The sequence below is a fragment of the Balaenoptera borealis genome (genome assembly GCF_965194805.1).
Source record: "Balaenoptera borealis genome assembly, chromosome: 6".
NCBI classification, from domain to species: Eukaryota; Metazoa; Chordata; class Mammalia; order Artiodactyla; family Balaenopteridae; genus Balaenoptera; species Balaenoptera borealis.
The window spans coordinates 29141193-29164446 of record NC_138863.1 but is presented as its reverse complement, the minus strand read 5'-3'; the positions used below and the strand labels follow the sequence as shown (position 1 = coordinate 29164446).

The window sequence follows — 23254 nt, the reverse complement described above, 5'->3', positions numbered from 1 at the left end:
TCTAGAACACACTGAATAATAATCAGTTTTTCCCTTTCAGGGTAAAACTACAGCTTCAGAAGAAAGAAAGTTTTGGAGGTTCCTGGAAGTGACAATGAAAGAACTAAGCTAATCTGAAACCTTAAACTATAGGAAAGAGTGTGGATCTTGGCAAAGATGGGTTTGGTTCAAATCCCTGCCCTTAGTTGGGCAAATCCTGTTGCTCTTCTGACCTTCAATTTCTTCATGGGAAAACAGGGATAAAAGTAATTACCTTTTAGGGTTGGTGGGAAATTGAAATGAGGTATTATATAAGCAAGTACTTAAAGAACAGTCTATTAGGACATTACAGTTCCTTCCCTAATGATTCTCCTACTCTTTCACAGACTTGAATGAGCTCCTTACTTGAATGAGCTTCTTAGTGCCTATTCCTTCTTTCCCAGGATGGCCAGCTTCATGATAACTCCTTTCCAAGCAACATCGGAAGTTTCATCTCTTACCAGTAAAATTTGAACAGACATCGCAAAAGTCTGGGCTACTCCAGTTAAAGCTTGGATTTGGGCTTCACCTTGGCTGCGGTTACTTGAAGATACCATTAGCTAAATTAATCTCACTCAAATTCCTAACGAAGTGAGGCTTTTTCGTTGGTTTTCATCTAACCCTTCTATCTGTCCAAACATTCAGCAGACTGAAAAAAACACTGAGTGCTATCAGGAAAAATTGTGAAAAGCTATGAAATGAACCACAAAAGTTATGAGACATTTGCAGTGGAAAAATGAGACACTGTCTAGAGCACTGTTTTTGTTGTCTCTGGCTTTCACTGTCTTTGATCTGCTTTATAACTCTGTATGTTGTAGAAAATGAATAATAATCCAAATGATTCTTGTCCATAAAAAAGAAATGAACAGCATTCGGTGGAAAGCAAGTGACTAATTTTGCATCTATCTGTAACTTCATTTCAACATTCCTTATTGCCCACATATCTGTGGTTCTTTAAATTCTTCTTTAGACTGGTTGTAACATCTTATTGGGTCCCTCATAAATAAAATAAATTTTATTAACTAAAATCTTTGACCTGTGTTCACTGTATATTGATTAAAGTCTTGATTTTTACATTTGAAAAAAAACTTTTTCCTTTTCTAGTGTCTAGTTTAGGGTGTCCCCAGCACTGGGCTGGAGGCATGGGAGATATGCCAACTGGATATACATAAGACAGTTGCAAACTACACATGAAAGAATTGGGCAAGTAGGTAGATTTTATAATAGGGACTTCAGATTGCCATTGGGTTTGAGAGAAAAAAAGAGATCAGGGTTGGAGTAACCAAAAAAGATTTCAGATAAAAGGTATGATTTCTGAGCTAGGACCTCAGAAAGCCTAGAGGAGATGGAGATAGAATCGGCTTTGAGAGTGGAAGACATGATTGAGATAATATATGGTGGAAATCAGCATGGCCTGTTCAGAGAGATTTGCTCTTTGACAAGGTCTGGATTGGAAAAATAATAACCAAAGATAAATTTTATTTGGCATTCACAACATTGAAGGTAACGGGTGCCAGAGGTTCTCAAACCTGACTACCCCTTAGAATCACCTGTGGACATGTAAAAATGCTGATACATGGGCCCTATTATCAGAAATTCTAATATAATTGGTCTGGAGAGGGAGGTGCCAGGAAAAACTCCCCAGATGATTCTGAAATGAAATCAAGTTAGGGAAGTCCTGTGCTACTCGATTTACTTGTGCTCTCTGGTTTAATATAGCCCTCAGAGTGATCCCGTAAGGGAGGTATTTTCATCCTTGTTTTAGAGATGAGGAAACAAAAGTCCCAGAGAGACTAAGTGATTTGCTTAGAGACTAGATGCTAAGAGAATGAGGGAGAGCTTGATTAGGGGTGGGTGGTGTGTGGATAACTTTTATTTTATTTTTTTAAATAAATTTATTTACTTTATTTATTTATTTTTGGCTGCATTGGGTCTTCGTTGCTGGGCGCGGGCTTTCTCTAGCTGCAGCAAGCGGGGGCTACTCTTCGTTGTGGTGCGCAGGCTTCTCATTGCAGTGTCTTCTCTTGTTGCGGAGCACAGGCTCTAGGCACGCGGGCTCAGTAGTTGTGGCACACGGGCTTCATTGCTCTGCGGCATGTGGGATCTTCCTGGACCAGGGCTCGAACCCGTGTCCCCTGCCTTGGCAGGCAGATTCTTAACCACTGCGTCACCAGGGAAGTCCCCCACTGTGTAATTATGAAAATAGAATTCACTCATTCACCATATATTTACCAAATACCTACTATGTGCCAGGCTCTGTTTTAGGGACTGGGAACTAATGGGATGGTCAAAGTCCCTGATGAATGGAGAGAGAGCTGGCTATTCGGCTCTCTTAAAGAAGAGTGCTCCAGGCAGAGAAGAGCAAGGGCAGGAGGAACATGGCATTCCTCTAGGGTATTAAGGAGATGCTCATAGACGCTAATAGGACCCACAATAAACAAATACAGAGACAACAAAATGTGACTCACCTGGGGGTCTTGTTAAAATGGAGAGTGTGGGGCAGGGGCCTGAGCTTCTGCCTTTCTGACGGCGCCTGGGTCAGACAGTGCTCATGCTGTTGGTCCTCAGCCCACGTTTTGATTTTTGATTTTAGGTTTCAGATAGCATGGTCAACGAAGACCTCTGGGACAGTTTCCTTTTCTGTAATTGGGGTCAATAATTGATCCTACTACGTAAAGTTTGTGCATTAAAGCACAGTGTCTTAGGACTTAGTAATTACTCCATAAACTTTCCTTGTAACTCTCTAATTTTTTTTTTTAAAGAATTTCACTTTTATTTATTTAGTTATTTTTCTAAAATTTATTTATGGCTGTGTTGGGTCTTCGTTTCTGTGCGAGGGCTTTCTCTAGTTGCGGCAAGTGGGGGCCACTCTTCATCGCGGTGCGCGGGCCTCTCATTATCGCGGCCTCTCTTGTTGCGGAGCACAGGCTCCAGACGCGCAGGCTCAGTAGTTGTGGCTCACGGGCCTAGTTGCTCCACGGCATGTGGGATCTTCCCAGACCAGGGCTCGAACCCGTGTCCCCTGAATTGGCAGGCAGACTCTCAACCACTGTGCCACCAGGGAAGCCCCCTCACAACATATTCTTTAAAATTATTTGCAGGTTTCCACTAACAATTTGTATGTATTATTTGACTGTGCATTTCATGCACTTCTTATTTTTATTTACGTTTTTTTTCTTCAGAATAACTGCATGGGATTACATATCTGTTGAGGAGAAAAGCCTATTTAATCTTGCTTTTTATTTAAACTACCCATGCATCCCCGAGTCCATCTGGATCCCATTCTAATTAGCAGAAGCATGGAAAGAAAACACTCTTATCTCCTATGTTTCTCTCTCCCTCTGTGGACCTCACAGCTCCATGAAAACCCTTGCTTCAGAGTTAGGACTACCCAGGTGGCTGCCCTGTCCCTGCATTTGGGTGAGGGAAAAAATATCATGGGTGTTGCATTTTACCCCTCATTCCGAACACCATCAAAATTATTCAAGATTTCCAAATTGATGATATCCCCAGGGGATGAAGGAAGATCATTAACAATGAAGTTTCCATTAGGCAATGGAGGCATGATGTTGGAATTTTCTATACTCCCTACCTTCACTCTCTTCCCTTTCCTTCTTTAACCAACTCCAGTTGACTTTTGTCCCTATCACATGCCACGTGCTGGCTGAAATTGCTCTTTTCAAGGTCTCCATGAGCCTCTATCCTGCTGGATAAGATTGCTAGTTCTCAGTCCTCATCTGACTCGACCCCTTAGCAGCATTTGGCCCAGTGGGTAACTCTCATTTTTCTTAAAATGCTTTTCTCACTTGGCTTCTGGGACACAACAGTCTCTCAGTTTTCTACCTACCTCACTGGCTGTTCTTTCTTAACTTCCGTTGCTGGATTCTTCTCTTCTACCAAGATCTCTAAGTGTTAGACTGACTGACGCCTCAGTCTTTGTTCTTCTCTTCTCAGTCTACACTTGGACCGTAGAAGGGCTCCTCCGTGTGGCTTCAAACACCACCTCTTACAACCCGAAGAGTCACAAATGTATGCACTTCACTCCATCTTCCCTTTGAAGTCCAGCCTGCAGTAGCTGCTGCCCACTTATCAATCCCTTGGATGTCTAAGAAGCATTTCAAAAATATCAGCTCTGAATCGAAGTCTTGACTTTCCATCCCCTCCTCCTTCCACCACTCCTCCTTCGATTTCCCCATCTCATAAAAAGTCATCACTATTCAGTCCATTTCTTGGCTCCCCAATCTAGGAGTTGTTCTTGAGTTCCCTAATTCCCTCACACTTCCTATTGATTCCATAAGCATATTTGTCAGGTCTACTTCTAAAATAAATTCCCAGTGTGACCATGGCTTTCCATGTAGCCCGTGACATCTAGCCCAAAGTCCCATCATCTCTCCCCCGGAATGCTGTGGTACCCTCCCTGTTGGTCTTTCTGTCTTCATTCTTGTCCCTCTCTTGCCTACACTCTAAGCAGCAGCCAGAAGAATCTTTTAAAATATCAAAATAAAACCTGTTCAGTGATTTCTTAGAATAAAATGCAAAGTCCATACTCTGGCCCATGGTTTCTACAAGATCTGGCCCTTGCCTATCTCTCTGACCTCATCTTCCATCACTCTCCCTTGCTCCCACTTCACTTAAACACTGGTTTTCTTCAAGTTCCTCAGTCACACCAAGCTCATTTCTTCCCTACACATGTGGTCCTCTTTACCTAAAACACTTTTTCTATAGACCTTTGCATGAACCACATCATTTAGAACTTAACTCAAAAACCGTCTTACATTGGGACTTCCCTGGTGGCGCAGTGGTTAAGAATCCGCCTGCCAACGCAGGGGACACAGGTTCAAGCCCTGGTCCGGGAAGATCCCACATGCCGTGGAGCAACTAAGCCCGTGTGCCACAACTACTGAGCCTGTGTTCTAGAGCCTGCAAGCCACAACTACTGAGCCCACGCGCCACCACTACTGAAGCTGGCACGCCTAGACCCCCCGTGCTCCTTAACAAAGAGAAGCCACCACAATGAGAAGTCTGCGCACTGCAATGAAGAGTAGTCCCCACTCGCCACAACTAGAGAAAGCCCATGCCCAGCAATGAAAACCCAATGCAGCCAAAATAAATAAATAAATTTATGAAAAAAAATTTTCTTATATCAGTCAGGAATGGCCTCTCTATCTCACTATATTCTTGGCCCATATCTCTCCTTAATTTGATTCCCTTTACTTAAAATTGTATTATTTGTTTGTGAACTTGTTTATTCTTCTCTCAACTCTCCTGTGAATTCCATAAAGGAACTCATTCATCTTGTATTGATCTTTTGTCGTAGTGCTTGCCTGGTATATAGTGAGTACTCATTACATTTTTATAGAATGAATGAATAGATGAATGATCATACAGGGTAAAGGATTTAGATAGATCCCCAAATGCTATGAACTTTGTTTATATCCTCTACTTCTCTGCACTAAAGTTTGCCTTGCTCAATTAGACTTTTAACAGCGATCTTAACTTGAGCCTTTATTTTACTGGTCACTGTTTGAGATTCAAGGCATATCCTGGGTTTGTCTAAAAACATGGGGTTGTGGAGCAGTGTCTGACAGAGTCCTTTATGTGAGAGGAATGTGTGAGGAAATCCACTTGGATTGGGGAAAGGATTTAAAATATTTTCACTGCCCAGATATGGAGAGACCTGGGTTTGTTTAAGAAGTTGGTGATGTGGTCCATCAGAACAAGAGAAGACATTTGACCCTAAATAAAGCCTTAGATTGCAGAGGGGAGTGAAGATCCTGAATAATAACCATGCCCACCATGACCAGAGCAAAAGACACACCCCCTGTTATACCCAGCGACCTGTGTGGAGGAAAGAGCAGGAGTGGTCCGCTCTTGAATATAGGTGATGGGGATTCCTAGAACTGAAGATTTTACATAGGGAAGAAACTTTTTTTCTGGATTTGGGGGAGCCAAGAGCTTCAGTTAATTTGGTTTTAGAGGAGAAAAAAAATCAAATAGTTTTTCACTATTAAAAAAATTTTTTGAAGACATGATGGAGTTAATGAAGCAACTGTTCACATATTATTTCTGTTGAGACATCCACTAACTGATTTATCTTACCTTGATTGTGGAAGCCTATGCCCTCTCTGAGAATGTCTATGCATTCTCAGAGACACATGACCTGCAAGAGAAGCACAGGATTTTCTAGCTCTCTTTGCAGAAGAATGAAGCCTCTGCTTGGAAACTTGTACCTCCTGGGGATGCTGGTTCCTGGGGAGCTGGGATATGATAGGTGAGTGTGAAGCTGAAGGAGGGGCTGACTGGTATGATTTAGATTGTCTAAGTGGAAAGCTTCTTTTCAAGATCAATGCAGCTCGATTCTCCCCTCTTCCTACCCATACACACCACCACGAGATAAGAATAATAGTCACTGAAGTTTTATCATTGAACATTATTCTAATAATCTTTAAATAAATGAGTAGATACCTAAAAAAGATTTCCTAGCACAATGTATGATAAATACCAATAAATATGTCATGTTTTGTAATTGAAAAAAGAAAATTGTAATGAAAATTCTATATCCCTCATTTACATAGTTTCTCAGTTGGTAAATCACACTATTCTAATTATTGAGAAAATGTTTAAAATGTTTAAAACTACCAAACAATTTCACTAAGACATAATTACTGTTAATGTTTTTGAATAGATAGCTACTTAGCTAATTATGTATATAGTACTATTACAAGAAATTTTCAGTTAAGTTGTATTATAAAAATTTTCCCATGACATTCATAATTTATTGAAAACATAATGCAACCACTAATAATATTCCATTATTGCTTCCCTATAAAGCAGAGTTGATTTCTACTGTCATTTTTACACATGATACCATGATGAGGATCCAGCTACATGACAATTTTTTTTTTGTTATTGAAAATCTTTGATTATTTCCCTAATATAAGTTATAAGAAGAGGAAGCACTGGGTTACAAGCTTAGAAAAATTCAAGAATCTTGCTACACATTGCCAAATTGCCCTCTGGAAAAGTTGCATCAGTTTATACTTCCAACGATAGTGTATGAAAGCACTTTTTAAGCATTTGCCCATTTGACAGGTGAAAAATACCTACAGTTGACTTATTTTTCATTTTGTTGATTTCTTATAAGGTTAAGTGTTTTGTCTTATTTATTACTCATTTTACTGGTTTATAAGTTGCCCCTGTCATTTGCTCTTTTTTGTGTTCTTTCCCTATTCATAATGAATAACTTCTTTGAATATATAATATATATTAAACATTGTGTGTGTGTGTGTGTGTGTGTGTGTGGTTTCCATATAAAGTGTATTTTCCTTTATTCATACATAGTTTATTATTCTGCACATTTGGTATATCTCATCAAGCATGTGTGTTTACAAACAGTATTTCCTCTTTTGTTTCATGGTTAAACGAATCTTGCAACAAGCTTGCTCTCACGGAACAGAGAAATCCACTCCAATTTTTGCCCCAGACTAACTGTGTGACCTCAGCCTGTCCCTTAGCTTCACAGACAGTCTGATTTCAGATATATCAAGGGAGTCCAGGATCTATGTGATGCTTAAACTTGTTTGGACATCGCCATCTCACATTTTCCATTAGTTTACTTGGTTTCATATAGATACTGCATTTATTTTCTCTTTTGAGATTCTTCATAGATCAATGGCAAAGACTTACATAGGTCACAGGGCTTTGATTGAAAAAAAAATTAACTTATTTAAAAATATCACAAACCTTAAAACTTACACATCCTTTGGCCTAAGTATCCCTGCTTCTGGAAATTTACACTGAGAAAGCAAACTATGGAAAGAATTGTATGCACTGGGATATAACTTTATGTACAAGATAAACATGATATTAAATATTATAATATTTGGAAACAACCTAAATGCCCCATATTAAGTTATGCAAATGTCAATATGTGACATAGGACAATGGGATATTATTTATCCATTAGAATAATAATTATGAAAATTTTAATAGCATGGGGAAAGACATGTTTTATGCTGAAAGAAAGATGCAGAACACAAAATGTATCAAAATACTTAAAAAAATAAGAGAAAAAGTATGTACCAAAATGGACATTGTTCTCTTTGATTGATTTTTTTTTTCCTTTCCCTCAACTATTCTTCATTTTACAAATATTCTACAAAGAAGATGCATAAAACTTTTGTTTAAAAAAAATGATGGCCAAACCCAGGTTAAATTATGGAAGTGATTTGGCTCAGTGGGACTCAGGCAAGATGGCTTCCAGGGGACAGCTGCTCACGACTGCACTTGAGGGAAACATTTCAAATCTGCTAATCCTGCTCCTTATTGACTATTTTCATTATTATTTACTGATGTAAAATAATGTCCACTTTTATATGGCTCTTACCAACTCAAGACATAGATTAGCTGCAATTTTTGATACTCTTTATTTACTATGTGTGATGTAATACTAGTCCAGAAAATCTAACAAGGATGACAAGCTTTGTAATCTCTCCCTTGATCATTTAGGGAGGTGGCCTGTTATATATATATTGCATACTCCCAATAGAAGTGTAAATCTGTAAATCTGTAGGATCATTTGGGATCTAGCACTATGAATCAAATGCCTTGAAATTGTTCATGCTCTCTGACCTACTAGTCCCATTCCTGGAATGTAACTCAAGGAAATAATCAGAAATGAGCAAAAAGTCATTAACTCCAGAATTATTTACTATAGGATAAAACCAAAAAGGGAAGTGGCTTTAATATCCAGCACAGATGACAATATTTAAGTGCATGATGCTATGAAATATATATTTACTGTCAAACATTATGCAGTCATTAAAAATAATGTTTATAAAGAGTTTTTATTGGTTTGAGAAAATGTTTCTTGTAGAATATATAATAAAAAAGGAGGGAATACAAAATTATATATAGGTATAATCTGCACTGTGTTTATGAAAAAAATATGCACAGATAACAGACTGAAAGGAAATATGCCAAAATATCAACAGTGGTTAACTCAGGGAGGTGGGATTGTGGAGGATTATTCCTTCCTTCTCTTTTTAATTTTTCTCCTCTCCATACTTCCTAAAATTTCCACTTATAAGCATATGTTAATTTTGTAAGAAGGAAAAAAAAAACTTTGAAAATACATTACTATCATGAAATATTCATGTAACTGTTTCCTAAGTATTTAAAATTCAAAATTTGCCTCAATATTCATTAGGTCTTTTTGCCTCTTTTTACATTCCAGTCAAAATTTCATCAGGCAATCTCTGATGTACAGTATTTATTAATAATGTACCACCAAAGCATCATTTTCTCTGTTAAACATTTTATGAATTCCTATTCAAAAAGAATACACAAAGTACAATAATCTTTTCATTTGGTCGGTGAGATGAGACTGGTGGTAATTTGAGGGATTAGCCAGCTTTTTCCTTCCTTCTCTACATGTATTATGCATCACCCAAGTAATTGCCTAGAAACAGGGAACAGCCTTTTCTAGGTTTACAGTTTAAACGTTGTTTGAACTAAGTATTTGGGGTTTTGAGGTTTAAGCATTGTGTTTAATTTCATGTTAAAATGATATCAGGGTTTTCACTCAAATCCCATACGGTTCGCTTTTTTTTTTGCATATTATATGGACCCAGTCATTCCGTGCTGGACTTAGGAGGCATCATACACATTTTGCAGACATTAGCTGGGGGAAAGCCAAATGCTGGTGCTTGATGGTGCCCAGTTACCTTTAATTTATTCCCTTCCATATTGTGAAATTGCCTGGGAATACCAGCCCAATTGAAACAGGAATCCACCAGCTGCCAGGACTGCTTTTTAGTGTAGTCACTTTCCTACGGCACTGAGTAGATGACTGTGATAAAGAAAGACCTGAACATTTGCTGAACTACGTGAAGAAAGGAACCGCGTCGCTCTGAGCAGCCACTATCCCTGGTCCCAATGCCGCGTGAAAGCATCTCCAATGATCTCATTTCCTGGCAGGACAGCCAGTGTGAGGAACGAGAAAGAAGGAAGGGCTGAAAAGACTCTTCTCATTGGCTTTATTTCCTCTCCTCTCTCCATTCTGAAAAAGCACTGAAACTATTTCCCGACGAATTTATAATGCTGATACTTATTTTGCTTTCTATGCAGTCCAAATCAGAGATAGACAATTTATAAAAATAGGCTAATAAATATTTTATGCTTATTTTCTAGAGTATAGTAAAAGTATAATTTAGCCTCTGTAACAAAATCTTCAGAAAAAAAAAAAAAAACCAACACCCTGGGATAATAGTTTTTACCTTAAGGATTGTTGTTAGAATTATATGTAGGAATATATATATATGTATCATATGATATATATATATACCTTAGAACAGTTCTGGCATGTATAATTGCTTATAAAATGTTGGTTGTTATTATTACTGGCTATACTTCAGTTTGGAATTCTCCCTCTCCTGTCCTCAGTACATTTAGTGCACCGTTTAATTGGTAATCAGGCTCTAGCTTATCATACCTCACGTTTTATTATTTGATGGTGAAGTTATTTTGCTTTTCATGTGTTTATGTCTCACTTCCTTAAGTGGATTTTAAGCTCTGTAAGAAAGAAATCTATGTTCTATTACTACTACTATTATCTATTATCACTTTTGCAAAGAGTACCAAGTGCCGATTGGGTTGTTGAATGAATTAAGTAAGATAACAATGCAAATGCTTTGATTGGTGCTTAGAATATAGTGCCCAATAATGGTTAACTAGTGTTATTATAATAGGTATATGTTTGCTGATTATCTGATAAGCACACGAAATGTAATCCTGAAAATTTATGTGTAAATTGAATTTTTTTGAATTTTAAACACACCAAGGGATGTATGTATTTTCCTTATAAAATGATAATATGTTTTGTAAATAATCAGCCTCAACATATTACACCTGTATATATTTTTATATTGAAATTTCTCTTCTGAAGCACTCTAGCTTACTTAAAAAAAATCAAATAAATGATAAACATTAGAAACGAATCCCTGAGTAACATGGAAAAGCATATTGCTCCTCAACTATTACAATTTTAATGACATTTCTTTCTTGTTATCTCCTTCTAAAATTCATTTCATTGTTTTAACTAACTATCTATACAATCCTATATCATGAGTTTTCCTTGGACAAGCTAAACAAAGTAAAATTCATTTAACAATAAAACATTCACAGTTTTGAAGATAAAAAGCTTCTGCTAAATTCAGATTATTATTATTAATATTAGTAACAATTAAAGTCATGGAATTTTGTAGAGAAATTGATTTCTATTAGAGTGGGTGATTATGGTACATGGTGTTAATTGAACAGATTAAAAAATTAAAATGTAGTCAATCCAGTTACGGGAGTTATGTAGATGTGAATGGAACTTGAGTTTTAATTAATTCTATCAAAATATTTTGTAGTTTGGTATTGTTTGAAGATAATACCAGTTAGATGGCTAAATTATTCTCCATGTAATTTTTATTTTCAATGTTATTGCAGCAAAATAGGGTTTTTACTTAGCTTTGTTTTGAACTACTACTGTGTTTTAACATTTATTAAGGGTTAACTAGGTTCCAGAAATTTGCTTATTTTTAAACATAGATTAACTTATTTAATCTTCATAAGAATCCTTTGGTAAGGTGTTATTATTCCCATTTTACAGATTAAAAAATGAAGGTTTAGGGAAAGAGTAAATATAATACCAGAATGTTCAGAGAGAAAAATGTGGGAAAATAGATGAAAGTCATTGAAACATTAGCTAATTAGATCTCTAACATGTTTCCTTGTCACTATCCAAAACTTTACACCTCAGCTTCTCCAAAAGCTCACATCCTAGTGCTATTAACACAGAAATCACTTCAAATATATTTATTGGGTAAATGAATGATCAGTTGGTATGCTTTCATAATGAAAATATAACCCTACTTTTTGCTTAGGTAAAGTCTTTTAGCGAGGGAATTAGAACATTTATCAAACATTTGTGTGGCTTAGAGATAGAGGACTAGTTGTATGACTTACTAGCTCTGTGACTGTTTGCAAGTTACTTAATTTCCCTTGGCTTCAGTTTCCTTATTTGTAAAACATGGACGATAACATTTCACAGGGTTGTAATGTGAATAAATCATATAATGTGCATGATTGTGCTGGCACAATATCTGGCATAAAGGCGAGGCATTGAATAGCTTTATTAAACGGTTTGTCAAAATATAGACCATAAATAGTAATCTAAATAGGCCAATATGTATTATAGAAATTGAATCAATAATTAATAACCCTCCAAAACAGAAAGCACCAAGCCCAGAGGGTTTCACTGGTGAATTTTATGAAACATTTAAAGAAAAAGTTATACTGATTCTCTACAATCTCTTCCAAAAGATAGAAGCAGAAGGAAAACTTTTTCATTCATTCTTTGAGGCCAGCATTACCCAAATACCAAAACCAGGCAAAGACATTACAAGGAATAAAAAATTATAGACCACTATCTCTCATGAACATAGATGTAAAAATCCACAACAAAATATTAACAAATTGAATCAAAAAAAGTATTAAAAAATTATACACCATGTCCACTGACGGAGATTTATCCCAGATATATATGCAAAGCTAGTTTAACATTTGATAATCAATTAACATAATCCATTACATCAATAGGCTAAAAATAAAAAATCACATGATCATATCAATAAATGCAGACAAAAACATTTGACAAAACCCAATAAATGGTCCTGGAACAACTGGACATCCACACACAAAAAAAGTGAATCTAGACACAGACCTACATACTTCACAAAAAATTAAGTCAAAATGGATTTTAGAACTAAATGTGAAATGAGGATAACTTAGGAGAAAACCTAGATAATCTTGGGAATAGTGATGACTTTTTAAATACATCACCAAAGGCATGATCCATGAAGTAAATAACAGATAACCTATACTTTATTAAAATTAAAAACTTCCTTCCTTCAAAAACCAATGTCAAGAGAAGGAGAAGATGAGCTCAAAGTGAAAGAAAATATTTGCTAAAGATACATCTGATAAAGGGCAGTTATCCAAAACATACAAAGAACTCTTAAAGCTCAGCAATAAGAAAAGAGGCAACCTGATTTAAAAAATGGACAAAGGACATGAACAGACACCTCACCAAAGAAGATATGCAAATGGAAAATAAGCATAGGAAACATTGCTGGAGGAAATGCAAAATGACACAGTCACTTTGGAAGACAGTTTGGTAGTTTCTTACAAAATTAAACATACCCTTGCCATATGATCTAGCAGTCATGCTCCTTGGTATGACCCAAATAAACTGAAAACTTATGTCCACAAAACGCTGCACACAGGTGTTTATAGCAGATTTATTCATAATTGCCAAAACTTGGAAGCAACCAAAATGTCATTCAGTAGGTGAATGGATAAATAAACTGTGGTAATCCAGACAATGGAATATTATACAGTGCTAAAAAGAAATGAGCTATCAAGTCATTAAGACATGGAGGAAAGTTAAATGCATATTACTAAGTGAAGGAAGCCAATCTGAAAAGGCTGCATACTGTATGATTCCAACTATATGACATTCTGTAAAAGGCAAAACTAATGAAAAGATCAGTGATTGCCAGACCACAGAAGATTTTCAGGGCAGTGAAACACTTCTGTATGATACTATAATGGTAGATACATGTTACTATATATTTGTTCAAATCCATAGAGAGTATAACACCAACAGTGAACCCTCAGGTAAACTATGGACTTTGGGAAATAATGATGTGTCAATGTAGGTTCGTTTATTATAAAAAATGTACCACTCTGGTGTGGGATGTTGATATTGGGGGAGGTTGTGTGCATGGGGGTGGGTGGGGGTGGACAGCAGGTATGTGGGAACTCTCAGCATTTTTCATCCAATTTTGCTGTGAACCTAAAACTTCTCTAAAAAAATAAAGCTTATTTTTAAAAAAATAAACTGTTGAATAAAGATTCTTACAATTATTTACAGTATTGTGGTTAATATTTCAGGCTTTTCAGTCAGGTTGTCAGGGTTTAAATTCTAAGAATACTTTCCCTGTGACTCAATTTCTTCATCTCTGAAATGGGGATAATAAGAATATCTTAAAGTTTTTGAGAGAAGTAAATGAGATTTAAATTGCTTAACCCAGGCAGTATCTCGCAGTAAGTTTCAGTTCAATAAATCTTAGCTATTCTTTCTTACACAAATTTAAAAGTGTGTTTATCTACAACATCTTGCTGAATTATCCAAGGCTCCCTGCAAAGTGGGAATGGCTGTCCTCAACCTGCAGATGATGAAACTGCAGTTCAGAGGGACTCCATGGTACCCAAGGTCTCACAATTAGTAAGCTGCGGAGGCAAGACTCCAACACTGACTTTTGTCCTCAAAATGCTGTGCACATTGCTTTCTACTACCTTTTTCATCAACCTTCCAACCCTCATGTTATCCTGGTTTCTTCATCGCTTTTTGTCTGTATTTCTTCCCTTTGCAGATCTGTAGCACAGCAGAGACAAGAAGCTGTGGATAAGGTAGTGAGTCCATGGAGGATCCTGGAGACATATTCCTATAACAGATACCACCCCATGGGGGAGGTGAGCATGGACACGTTGGTGGGAGAGTTGGTGGTGGTCACAACCTACTTTAGGATGGGCGAGGGATAGTTCACTGTTAATATCCATAGACTAGAGAGCCTCAAAATGGGCGGTTGAGGTTTGCCTGTGCACTGAGGTCGAGGGGTTCCCAAACATCACCCCCTGACCATCACCATTAAGGATACAAATCCTAGTGATATGAAATAAAAAGGCAAAACAACAAAAAGAAAAAAGAAGAAAAGAACACCCTAACCAGTTTTGTTAGTGTAAATGTGGATCAAAATTAAACGTTACTCTTGTTAATCAAGTCTTTAGCTGGTTTAAGCTGGGCAGGGCCAATGCGTATATGGTTGTGGGACATGGGTGGTGAAGCCTTCTGATTGAATCCTATTTAGCCAAAAGTGTGGTATTTTCAGTAGGATGCAGGGAACACAGGCAACAGCTCTCAAAAGGGGAAAACTTTTTTTTCAAAGAAATATTTGTATTGCTACTAAGATAAGTTTAGTGGTTTCTAAAACTGGATACCGTAAAAAGTATATATGTATATATGTAGTGTGTGTGTATGTGTGTGATGTTATGTAAAACTTCTTTTGGAGTATAAATTTCTAAAAATAGAATTACTGGGTTAAATGATATGCACATTAAAATTTTTGACATAAATGCACAAGTTACCCTCCAACCAGGCTTTACCATTTATTTCCTCAGTATTGGGGAATATATTAATATTTTCCAGAATTTTTTTCAAAAAGTACAAGAAAGAATTTACATTTTCAGGACTTCCCTGGCAGCCTAGTGGTTAAGACTTCTCCTTCCAATGCAGGGGGTCTGGGTTTGATCCCTGGGCAGGGAGCTAAGATCCCACATGCCTCAGGGCTAAAAAACAAAAAAAACACATAAAACAGAAGCAATATTGTAACTAAATTCAATACTTAAGAAAAAAAAAGAATTTACGTTTTCTTCTGTAACAATCACCCCAAAGTACTGAAGTTTCTTAGATTTTTTTTTTTTTTAACAAGATCCAGTAAGACCCATGAGAAGTATATGTGCTGGTATCAGAGATGAGTCACACCTGGCTTGGCCACTTGCTCTGTGACCTTGACCAAGACAGTTAACCTCTTTGTTCCTCAGTTTCCTTATACATGAAAAAGGAATAGCAGTACCTATCCTGCAGCTTTGTTTGAGAGTAAATGAAATAAACTACACTTCTACTGATTAAGCAATAAATGAATGATAGCTGCTGCTGTGATACGCTGCTATTTGTATGTCTCCCAAGACTCAAGTCACCTGCATCTGATCCAGTCCCATCACAGAAGAATACACAATACCCATGTGAGGAGTTGTTAGTCTCTTCCCCCACTTAAGTATTATTACTGTTATAATAATGTATTTTATCTGTAGATATTCGATGCTAAGATGAATGTCAATTGAGACAGAAATTTTCAAATAGAATAGTTGTTATGCCAAATTAATTATTATTATTTACCATAACTCTTGTCATTCAGGTATTTCCATGATACAGAAATTGAGTGTGGGAGGTATCATGTCACATGCCAATGACGTCTTAATATGTCTTATGTTTGTGAATTCCTTATTTCATTCTCCCTTAAAGAACCCCAAGTTATTAACTTGGTCTTGATTGAGAAATTTCGCTGTCATGTTCTGTGAAGGGCATATGCAGGCTCTTCTCTAATTTTGGATCCATGGACGTTAGCAAAAGATATTTTGGGGATTCATAAAGACTAAAGAAGATCCCACAAAATAAGCTGGACCTGAAATTTCTGGCATGATTGAGTGCCACTGCAAAGTCCGGAAGTCTGATGGCCATTTGAAGGCTGTGTGATTGTACAATGTTTCAGAAGCGTTATACTGGATTGTTGAAATTGATAATTCTCAATCATTTATTTGTAAAGTTCAACAGGGTGTCCTAAGCCTGGGTGGCAGAGTAGATCTTTAAAGAATATGGGAGGAGGGGCGGTCATAATTCATTAGTTTAGTCTTCTAGTTTGTGTGCTAATAAAGAGCAAAGGGTTCAGAGTTCAGTACCTTGATGAAAGAAGCAATTATCATAATTTAGAGGCAAGCAAAGGATCTTCTTATTGATAACCTCAGTCCTCCCTGGCTGTTTCAGATCTATCAGTGGATGAGTGAGATAAGGGAGAAGTGGTGACATAGCATTTCCTAGGAATGACCTATGAGAACCGGCCCATGTATTATTTGAAGGTGAGTGAGAAGGCTGAGAATTAGAGTCCCATTCAAGGATATTTATTTACTATCCAGCGGCTCTAGTCAGAAATATAGACAAGGTTAAAAGAGGCAAGACAGAGAGACTTGGCTTTTCCAAAGTCTTGATTTTAAGATTCAAAACTTGGTGGGGAGGGATAAATTGGAAGATTGAGATCGACACATGCACACTACTATGTATAAAATTGATAACTAATAAGGACCTACTGTATAGCACAGGGAACTCTACTCAGTACTCTGTAACGACCTATATGGGAAAAGAATCTAAAAAAGAGTCCAAATACATATATCCATATGTATTTATATAACAGATTCACTTTGCTGTGCACCTGAAACTAACATAACATTGTAAATCAATTATACTCCAATAAAAATTTTTTAAAAATTAAATACTTGTAAATGTTTACATCTTAATCATGGGGGTGGAATCATGTTCTGGAGTAAAGAGAATTTGGAATGGTTGGGTGAGACCACGGGGGTAGGACTTAAAAATAAAGTCCCAGAAGTAAGAACTTATCCCTTAGTTTTCTTCACGCTTGGCCTCCCTCGTCCCCGCTAAGACTGAGGAACTTAGAATCGTGGAGGGTGGCTGGAAAGGACCTTAGACGTTCTGGCTGAGAGGTTTCCAGCTTGTGCTCTGTGAAGGCCTGGGTGCCTCCGGTGCTCCCACAGTGGAAGGGGGACGGGGTGGGGGGCTGCGTAAGGGAGAAATCCCCAGTTCACTTTTCATATGTATTTTGAGTTTTTACAAAATTTTCTTTTTTAACACATTTTTTTTCCCATAAAAATGTTTGAACATCATGGACAACCTTTATTTTTGGTTCCTTCATTTTATAAGGAAACAAAGACCCAGAGAAGTGAAGTGACTTGTAGAGGTCACACAGCCAGACCGTAGCATAGCCAGAGGGATAACCCAATCTCCAGGCTCTCTCCCTTTTAACATGTGATACGATGAAAGGTGTTTGAGACTGAATAACCACTTTTCCACAGGGCCAGGCCTTCTTGGCTCTCAGTTTTAGACCAGTGATTTTTCAATTCTGGCTGCTTAATACTGATGCCTGGGCCCCATCCACAGAGATTGTGAGCTAATTGCTCCAGGATGGGGCCCAGACACCTTTTGAAAGCTCCCTAGGTGATCCTACTATGTAGGCAGGGTTGACAACAACTGCACCTAACCAGTGGTTTTCAAAGGGTGGTCCCTCGACCAACAGCATCAACATCTCCTGGGAACTTGTTAGAAATGCACATTCTTGGGGGTCTAACTACAGATCTACTGAATCAGCAACTCTGTGGGTGGGCCCAGCAATCTGTGTTTTAACAAGCCCTCCTCCAGGTCATTCTGATGCACACTCAAGTTACAGAAAAACAGTGCATTTCTAACAAGTTCCCAGGTGGTGTTGATATCGCTGGTCCAGGACTGCTCTTCAAGAACCACTGCCAAAGTAGTTTGGCATTAAGAACTAGCATTACTTTGTTCGCTGTAGACATGTTAATTTACAAAGCACATCCCCAAATTCAAGAATTACTTACAACTACAAAAAAATCTCTTGGCTCTGAAATAGAATTTACCCCAGAGCCGAGTGGGTAACTGGTTGATATGTTAAGTGTGGGCCACCTACCAACCTGATTTTTCCATAGGCCGTCAAACTCTGAGCTGAGTCAGCCAAAAAGACCTCTAAACATCCTTTGCCTAGGACATATTTTAAAGAATAGAATTGACACGTAATGAGGAGGCAATAAAGATAAACATATGGTCATATACATAGACTCATAAATAAAAGGGGTAATTACAAGAGAGAATCAAGGTAAAGGGTAGATTAGGAATTATGCCAGGAGCTTTAAAAATGGGTGAGGCTAAAAGGGAAAACTTCCTTGAATATGATGAATCCAGCCTGTATTTATTTCAATTCGTAAGTTTCTCATAGATATAGAGGGAGAGCCTTCATCAGCCCAGCTCCCAGGAGCTTTCAATGAATAGCATGAGTCCAGGCCATTTACAAACCAAAACAAGATGTGACTGTTACAAACATGGGCATGTTCACAGCTTCTTCTCGACCAAAGAGAATCCATAATTGCCAGGTTAATTCCTACCTACCCCACCTCTGAAAGAAGAGGGGATCTTCCTTTCTTGAGTGAGGCTGACCTGATATACAAGAACAACAAATGGGGAGAGGAGAAAGAAGACTGGGTCAGCTGGGACTGCAGGAGTCTCTAAGGAAAGAGGAATATAATGAATGTAATAAGTATTGCAGGAGATTACGCTGTCTCTTATTAATCTCTTAGATTATTGCTGTCTCTTTCTAATAGTCTTGTGCAAAATTTCTATCACTAGGACCCCTAGTTTTTTACCTGCAAAAGATGTATGAAATGACTACTTCAACGCAGTCATGAAGACCACACTATTGTGTGGATTAAGAGATTAACACATGGAAACTACCTAGCACTGTGAATTTTTGCATATTACCTATATCCCTCCTTTGAGGGAATAAGAAAACTTTAAAATTAATATAAGATACTTTTTGTGTCAGTCTTTTCAGAAACCCAAACATAATTCAACCTACAAATTATAGTTCTCAAAGTGTGGTTCCTAGACCCATAGCATCAACATAACTGAGAACTTGGAAGAAATGCAAATTCTGGATTTCCACATCACCACCTCATACCTACTGAATTGGGGCTGGGAGTGGAGATGGAAGGTGGGCAGGCTGTAATTTAAAAAGTCCTCCAGCAAGAAAAGCCACCGCAATGAGAAGCCCACTCACCACAGGGAAGAGTAGCCCCCGCTCGCCACAACTAGAGAAAACCCCAGCGCAGCAACGAAGACCCAATGCAGCCAAAAATAAATTTAAAAAAAAAAAAAAAAAAAAAAAAGCTGACTCTTTACAGACCTGTAGAATGGATAAAACTCTCCAAAATTAGTCAGTAATAAACAAGAAAAGGCACAAATCAATAATACTAAATATGAAAATTAAATATAAATATTGATATGGGAAATTTTAAAAAATTTTCATGAAAGCTGTGAACAATAGAACAATAAATAATTAGATGCAGTAGACAATTCTCTAGAAAAATATTAAAAAATCAAACAAGAATTTTAAAAGCCTGAAAAGATCTATAAACTTTAAGATCTATAGACTTATTTAAAAAAATAAGTCAAATCAGTAATAAAAAAAAAATTCAACAGCTGAAAAAAGGCAATGATCTTTCAAAATGGTTCAGCAACTTGGGAAGACAGTTTGGCAGTCTCTTACAAAACTAAACATACTCTTACCTATGATCCAGCAATCACACTCCTTAGTATTTACCCAAAGGACTTGAAAACTTATGTCCACACAAAAACCTGCACATGGATGTTTATAGCAGCTTTATTCATAATTACAAAAACCTGGAAGCAACCAAGATGTCCTTCAGTAGGTGAATGGATAAACTGTGGTACATGCAGACAATGGAATATTACTGAGTGCTAAAAAGAAATGAGCTATCAAGTCATGAAAAGACATGGAAGAAACTTAAATGCATATTATGAAGTGAAAGAAGCCAATTTGAAAAGCTGCATACTGTATGATTCCAACTATATGACATTCTAAAAGAGGCAAAACTATGCAGACAGTAAAAAGATCAGTGGTTGCCAGGGGTTGGAGGTAGGGAGGGATGAATCAGCAGATTGCAGAGGATTTTTAGAGCAGTAAAAGTACTCTGTATGATACTATAATGGTGGATACATGTCCTTATGCATTTGTTAAAACCCATAGAATGTACAACGCCAAGAGTGAAACCTAATGTGAACTATGGACTTTTGGTGATAACGATGTGTCAACGTAGATTAATCAGTTGTTAACAAATGTACCACTCTGTGAAAGATGTTGATAACAAGGGAGTTTTGGAGGGTGGGGAGAGATGGAGTTTATGAGAACACTCTGTACTTTCTGTGATCTCCACTTTGCTGTGAACCTAAAACCGCTCTTAAAGAAAAATTCTATTTAAAAAATAAAAAAGGAACAATCCTTGATAGTTTTCCAAATATTTGAAGAAAGATAACAAAAATCTTAAATAAGATGTTAGCAAACTAAATCCAGCAACGTATTGAAACCTAAAAAATAAAAAATAAAGTAAGGTTCATTGCCAGAATGAAACAATGGTTTAGCTTCAGAAGGTCTATCAATGTAGGAGCCAGTTAGCATGTTAAAAAAGGAAAAATACATAATTATTTCCATAGATCTAGAAAACTCATTTAACAACTTAAAACGCATTTATAATTAGAAAATAAACTCTTAGAAAATTAGGAATAGAAGGGAAAGCTTATGACCTCATAAAAGATGTCCTATAAGAAATTACAGCAGACATTATACTAAATGATGAAACATTGGAAGTGTTTCCTCACAATCAAGAAAAATTCAAGGATTTTCAAAATCAGCTCTTGTATTTAACCCAAGGTTTCAGCACCCACAGTAAGACCAGAGGTGAATATAAAATGTGTAATGGTTGGAAAGGAATAAAAAAACTTGCCATTAATTGCAGACAAAAAAAAAAAAAAAAAAGAGATTAACACATGGAAACTACCTAGCACCGTGAATTCTTGCATATTACCTATATCCCTCCTTTGAGGGAATAAGAAAACTTTAAAATTAATATAAGATACTTTTTGTGTCAGTCTTTTCAGAAACCCAAACATAATTCAACCTACAAATTATAGTTCTCAAAGTGTGGTTCCTAGACCCATAGCATCAACATAACTGAGAACTTGGAAGAAATGCAAATTCTGGATTTCCACATCACCACCTCATACCTACTGAATTGGGGCTGGGAGTGGAGATGGAAGGTGGGCAGGCTGTAATTTAAAAAGTCCTCCAGCAAGAAAAGCCACCGCAATGAGAAGCCCACTCACCACAGGGAAGAGTAGCCCCCGCTCGCCACAACTAGAGAAAACCCCAGCGCAGCAACGAAGACCCAATGCAGCCAAAAATAAATTAAAAAAAAAAAAAAAAAAAAAAAAAGTCCTCCAGGTGATTCTGATGCATGGTGAAGCTTCAGAAAGACCACCATGACGAACGGGACAATTGAGGCAGGATTGGATGGCAAAGGTTGGATGTTCAGTCACCACTTATGATTAAGTTGAAATTGTTAGAAAATGAAGAGACAAAAGACCTCTTCCCAGGATCATTCCAAATGTTTCTCTATTAAATATCCAGATTCTACAGAACTATAAATACAACTCAAGGGTAAGAAGTCTCCTTAAAAACCTGGACTTCTATGTGCTTCCGGTTCTTAATATAGATGGTTACATCTATACTTGGACAACTGTGAGTACATCGAGTTTGGTCCTGGGACGGGTTCATGAACTAGATCTTGACTCGGGTTCATTTTTCTGACCTCAGTCACTGCAGCTATAAAAATGTTTTGTAGTCGTGTAAAGGAAGAAACCTCATTTGGGATAAAAATCAACATTTTTAAGTCAACAACCTAAGTCAAGTTTAGGATTGAAGAGGCTGAAGGCCTTTTTTGCAGTCCAGAGCATGTTGTCTGTTTGGTTGTTTTTGACATATTCCCAGTTTTTCAGCCAGATTCAATGTTTCTCCAACACCATCTCCTTAAAATTTGTGGATTGCCTGCCACATGATTAGGATTATGCTGGTATAAAATTCCTATACTACCCTGTATCCTTATATCAGTTCTAGAAGCATGAAGCACACAAATGATCTATAAATACTAACCCAACCTTCATTTTTCATGGTGGTCATGCATACGGAGGGGGTTGAGGACGGGAAACATCTCATAAAGATTTTTATTTAGTGACAACTTCCTCTTTAAAAATGTTTCTAAATCATACCACTCCATAATTAAGAGCCTCTGTTTCCAGAGACTATGAATTCCTCCCCCTCCCCCTGGCTCCCCCAGCCCTTCGTGGGACCCCTTTCTCTGTAACAGCCTTTCTGGCCCGGTATGTGAATCAAGCCCTTCCCTCCCAGCTTGTCTGGCGAAACAGGTCTTTATCCCTATCTCTACTCATCAGTCTTCTGCTTCCAGAAATGTGCAGAGACCATCTCTGATGCACCTGGAACAGCCTTTTCCCATCTGCCAAGCTACTTCCCTTTCGTCCTTTATCACTTGGGCCTAAAATAATGACTCTCTGAAGCTTTTCCTGATTAAGCAGATCGCATCCACCAGGCACTGTTAATCTGCTCATGAGGGAAAAGCCAAACTACCCCTCCAATTTGATGGTTTACACGTATGTACACTTTGGGTTGTACAGATGTTTCTGTTATTGGGGGTTGCTAGCCCATCTGGGGACTAAAAATTATATGCACAATCTTCGTAATGTTGAGGCAATTCTTCCAGACAATCCTAAGGAACTATTTTTCATGTTCGAGGACCACCCATCCTCATTAATACTGTGATTTATGAAACCTTAGAA

At 37.4% G+C, this 23254-nt stretch overlaps 1 protein-coding gene across 1 annotated transcript in view; it reads left to right on the top strand.

The window, feature by feature from the left end:
* The window catches only part of CPO (carboxypeptidase O), a 102840-nt gene that overhangs the window by 61979 nt on the left and 17607 nt on the right, over positions 1-23254 (top strand). Inside the window, 7 exon segments of the mRNA XM_082396772.1 lie at positions 6218-6289; positions 14502-14601; positions 16730-16760; positions 16763-16770; positions 16774-16821; positions 17918-17922; positions 21977-22142. Of these exon segments, the coding sequence (XP_082252898.1) occupies positions 6222-6289; positions 14502-14601; positions 16730-16760; positions 16763-16770; positions 16774-16821; positions 17918-17922; positions 21977-22142 (426 nt within the window). The 5' untranslated portion in view covers positions 6218-6221.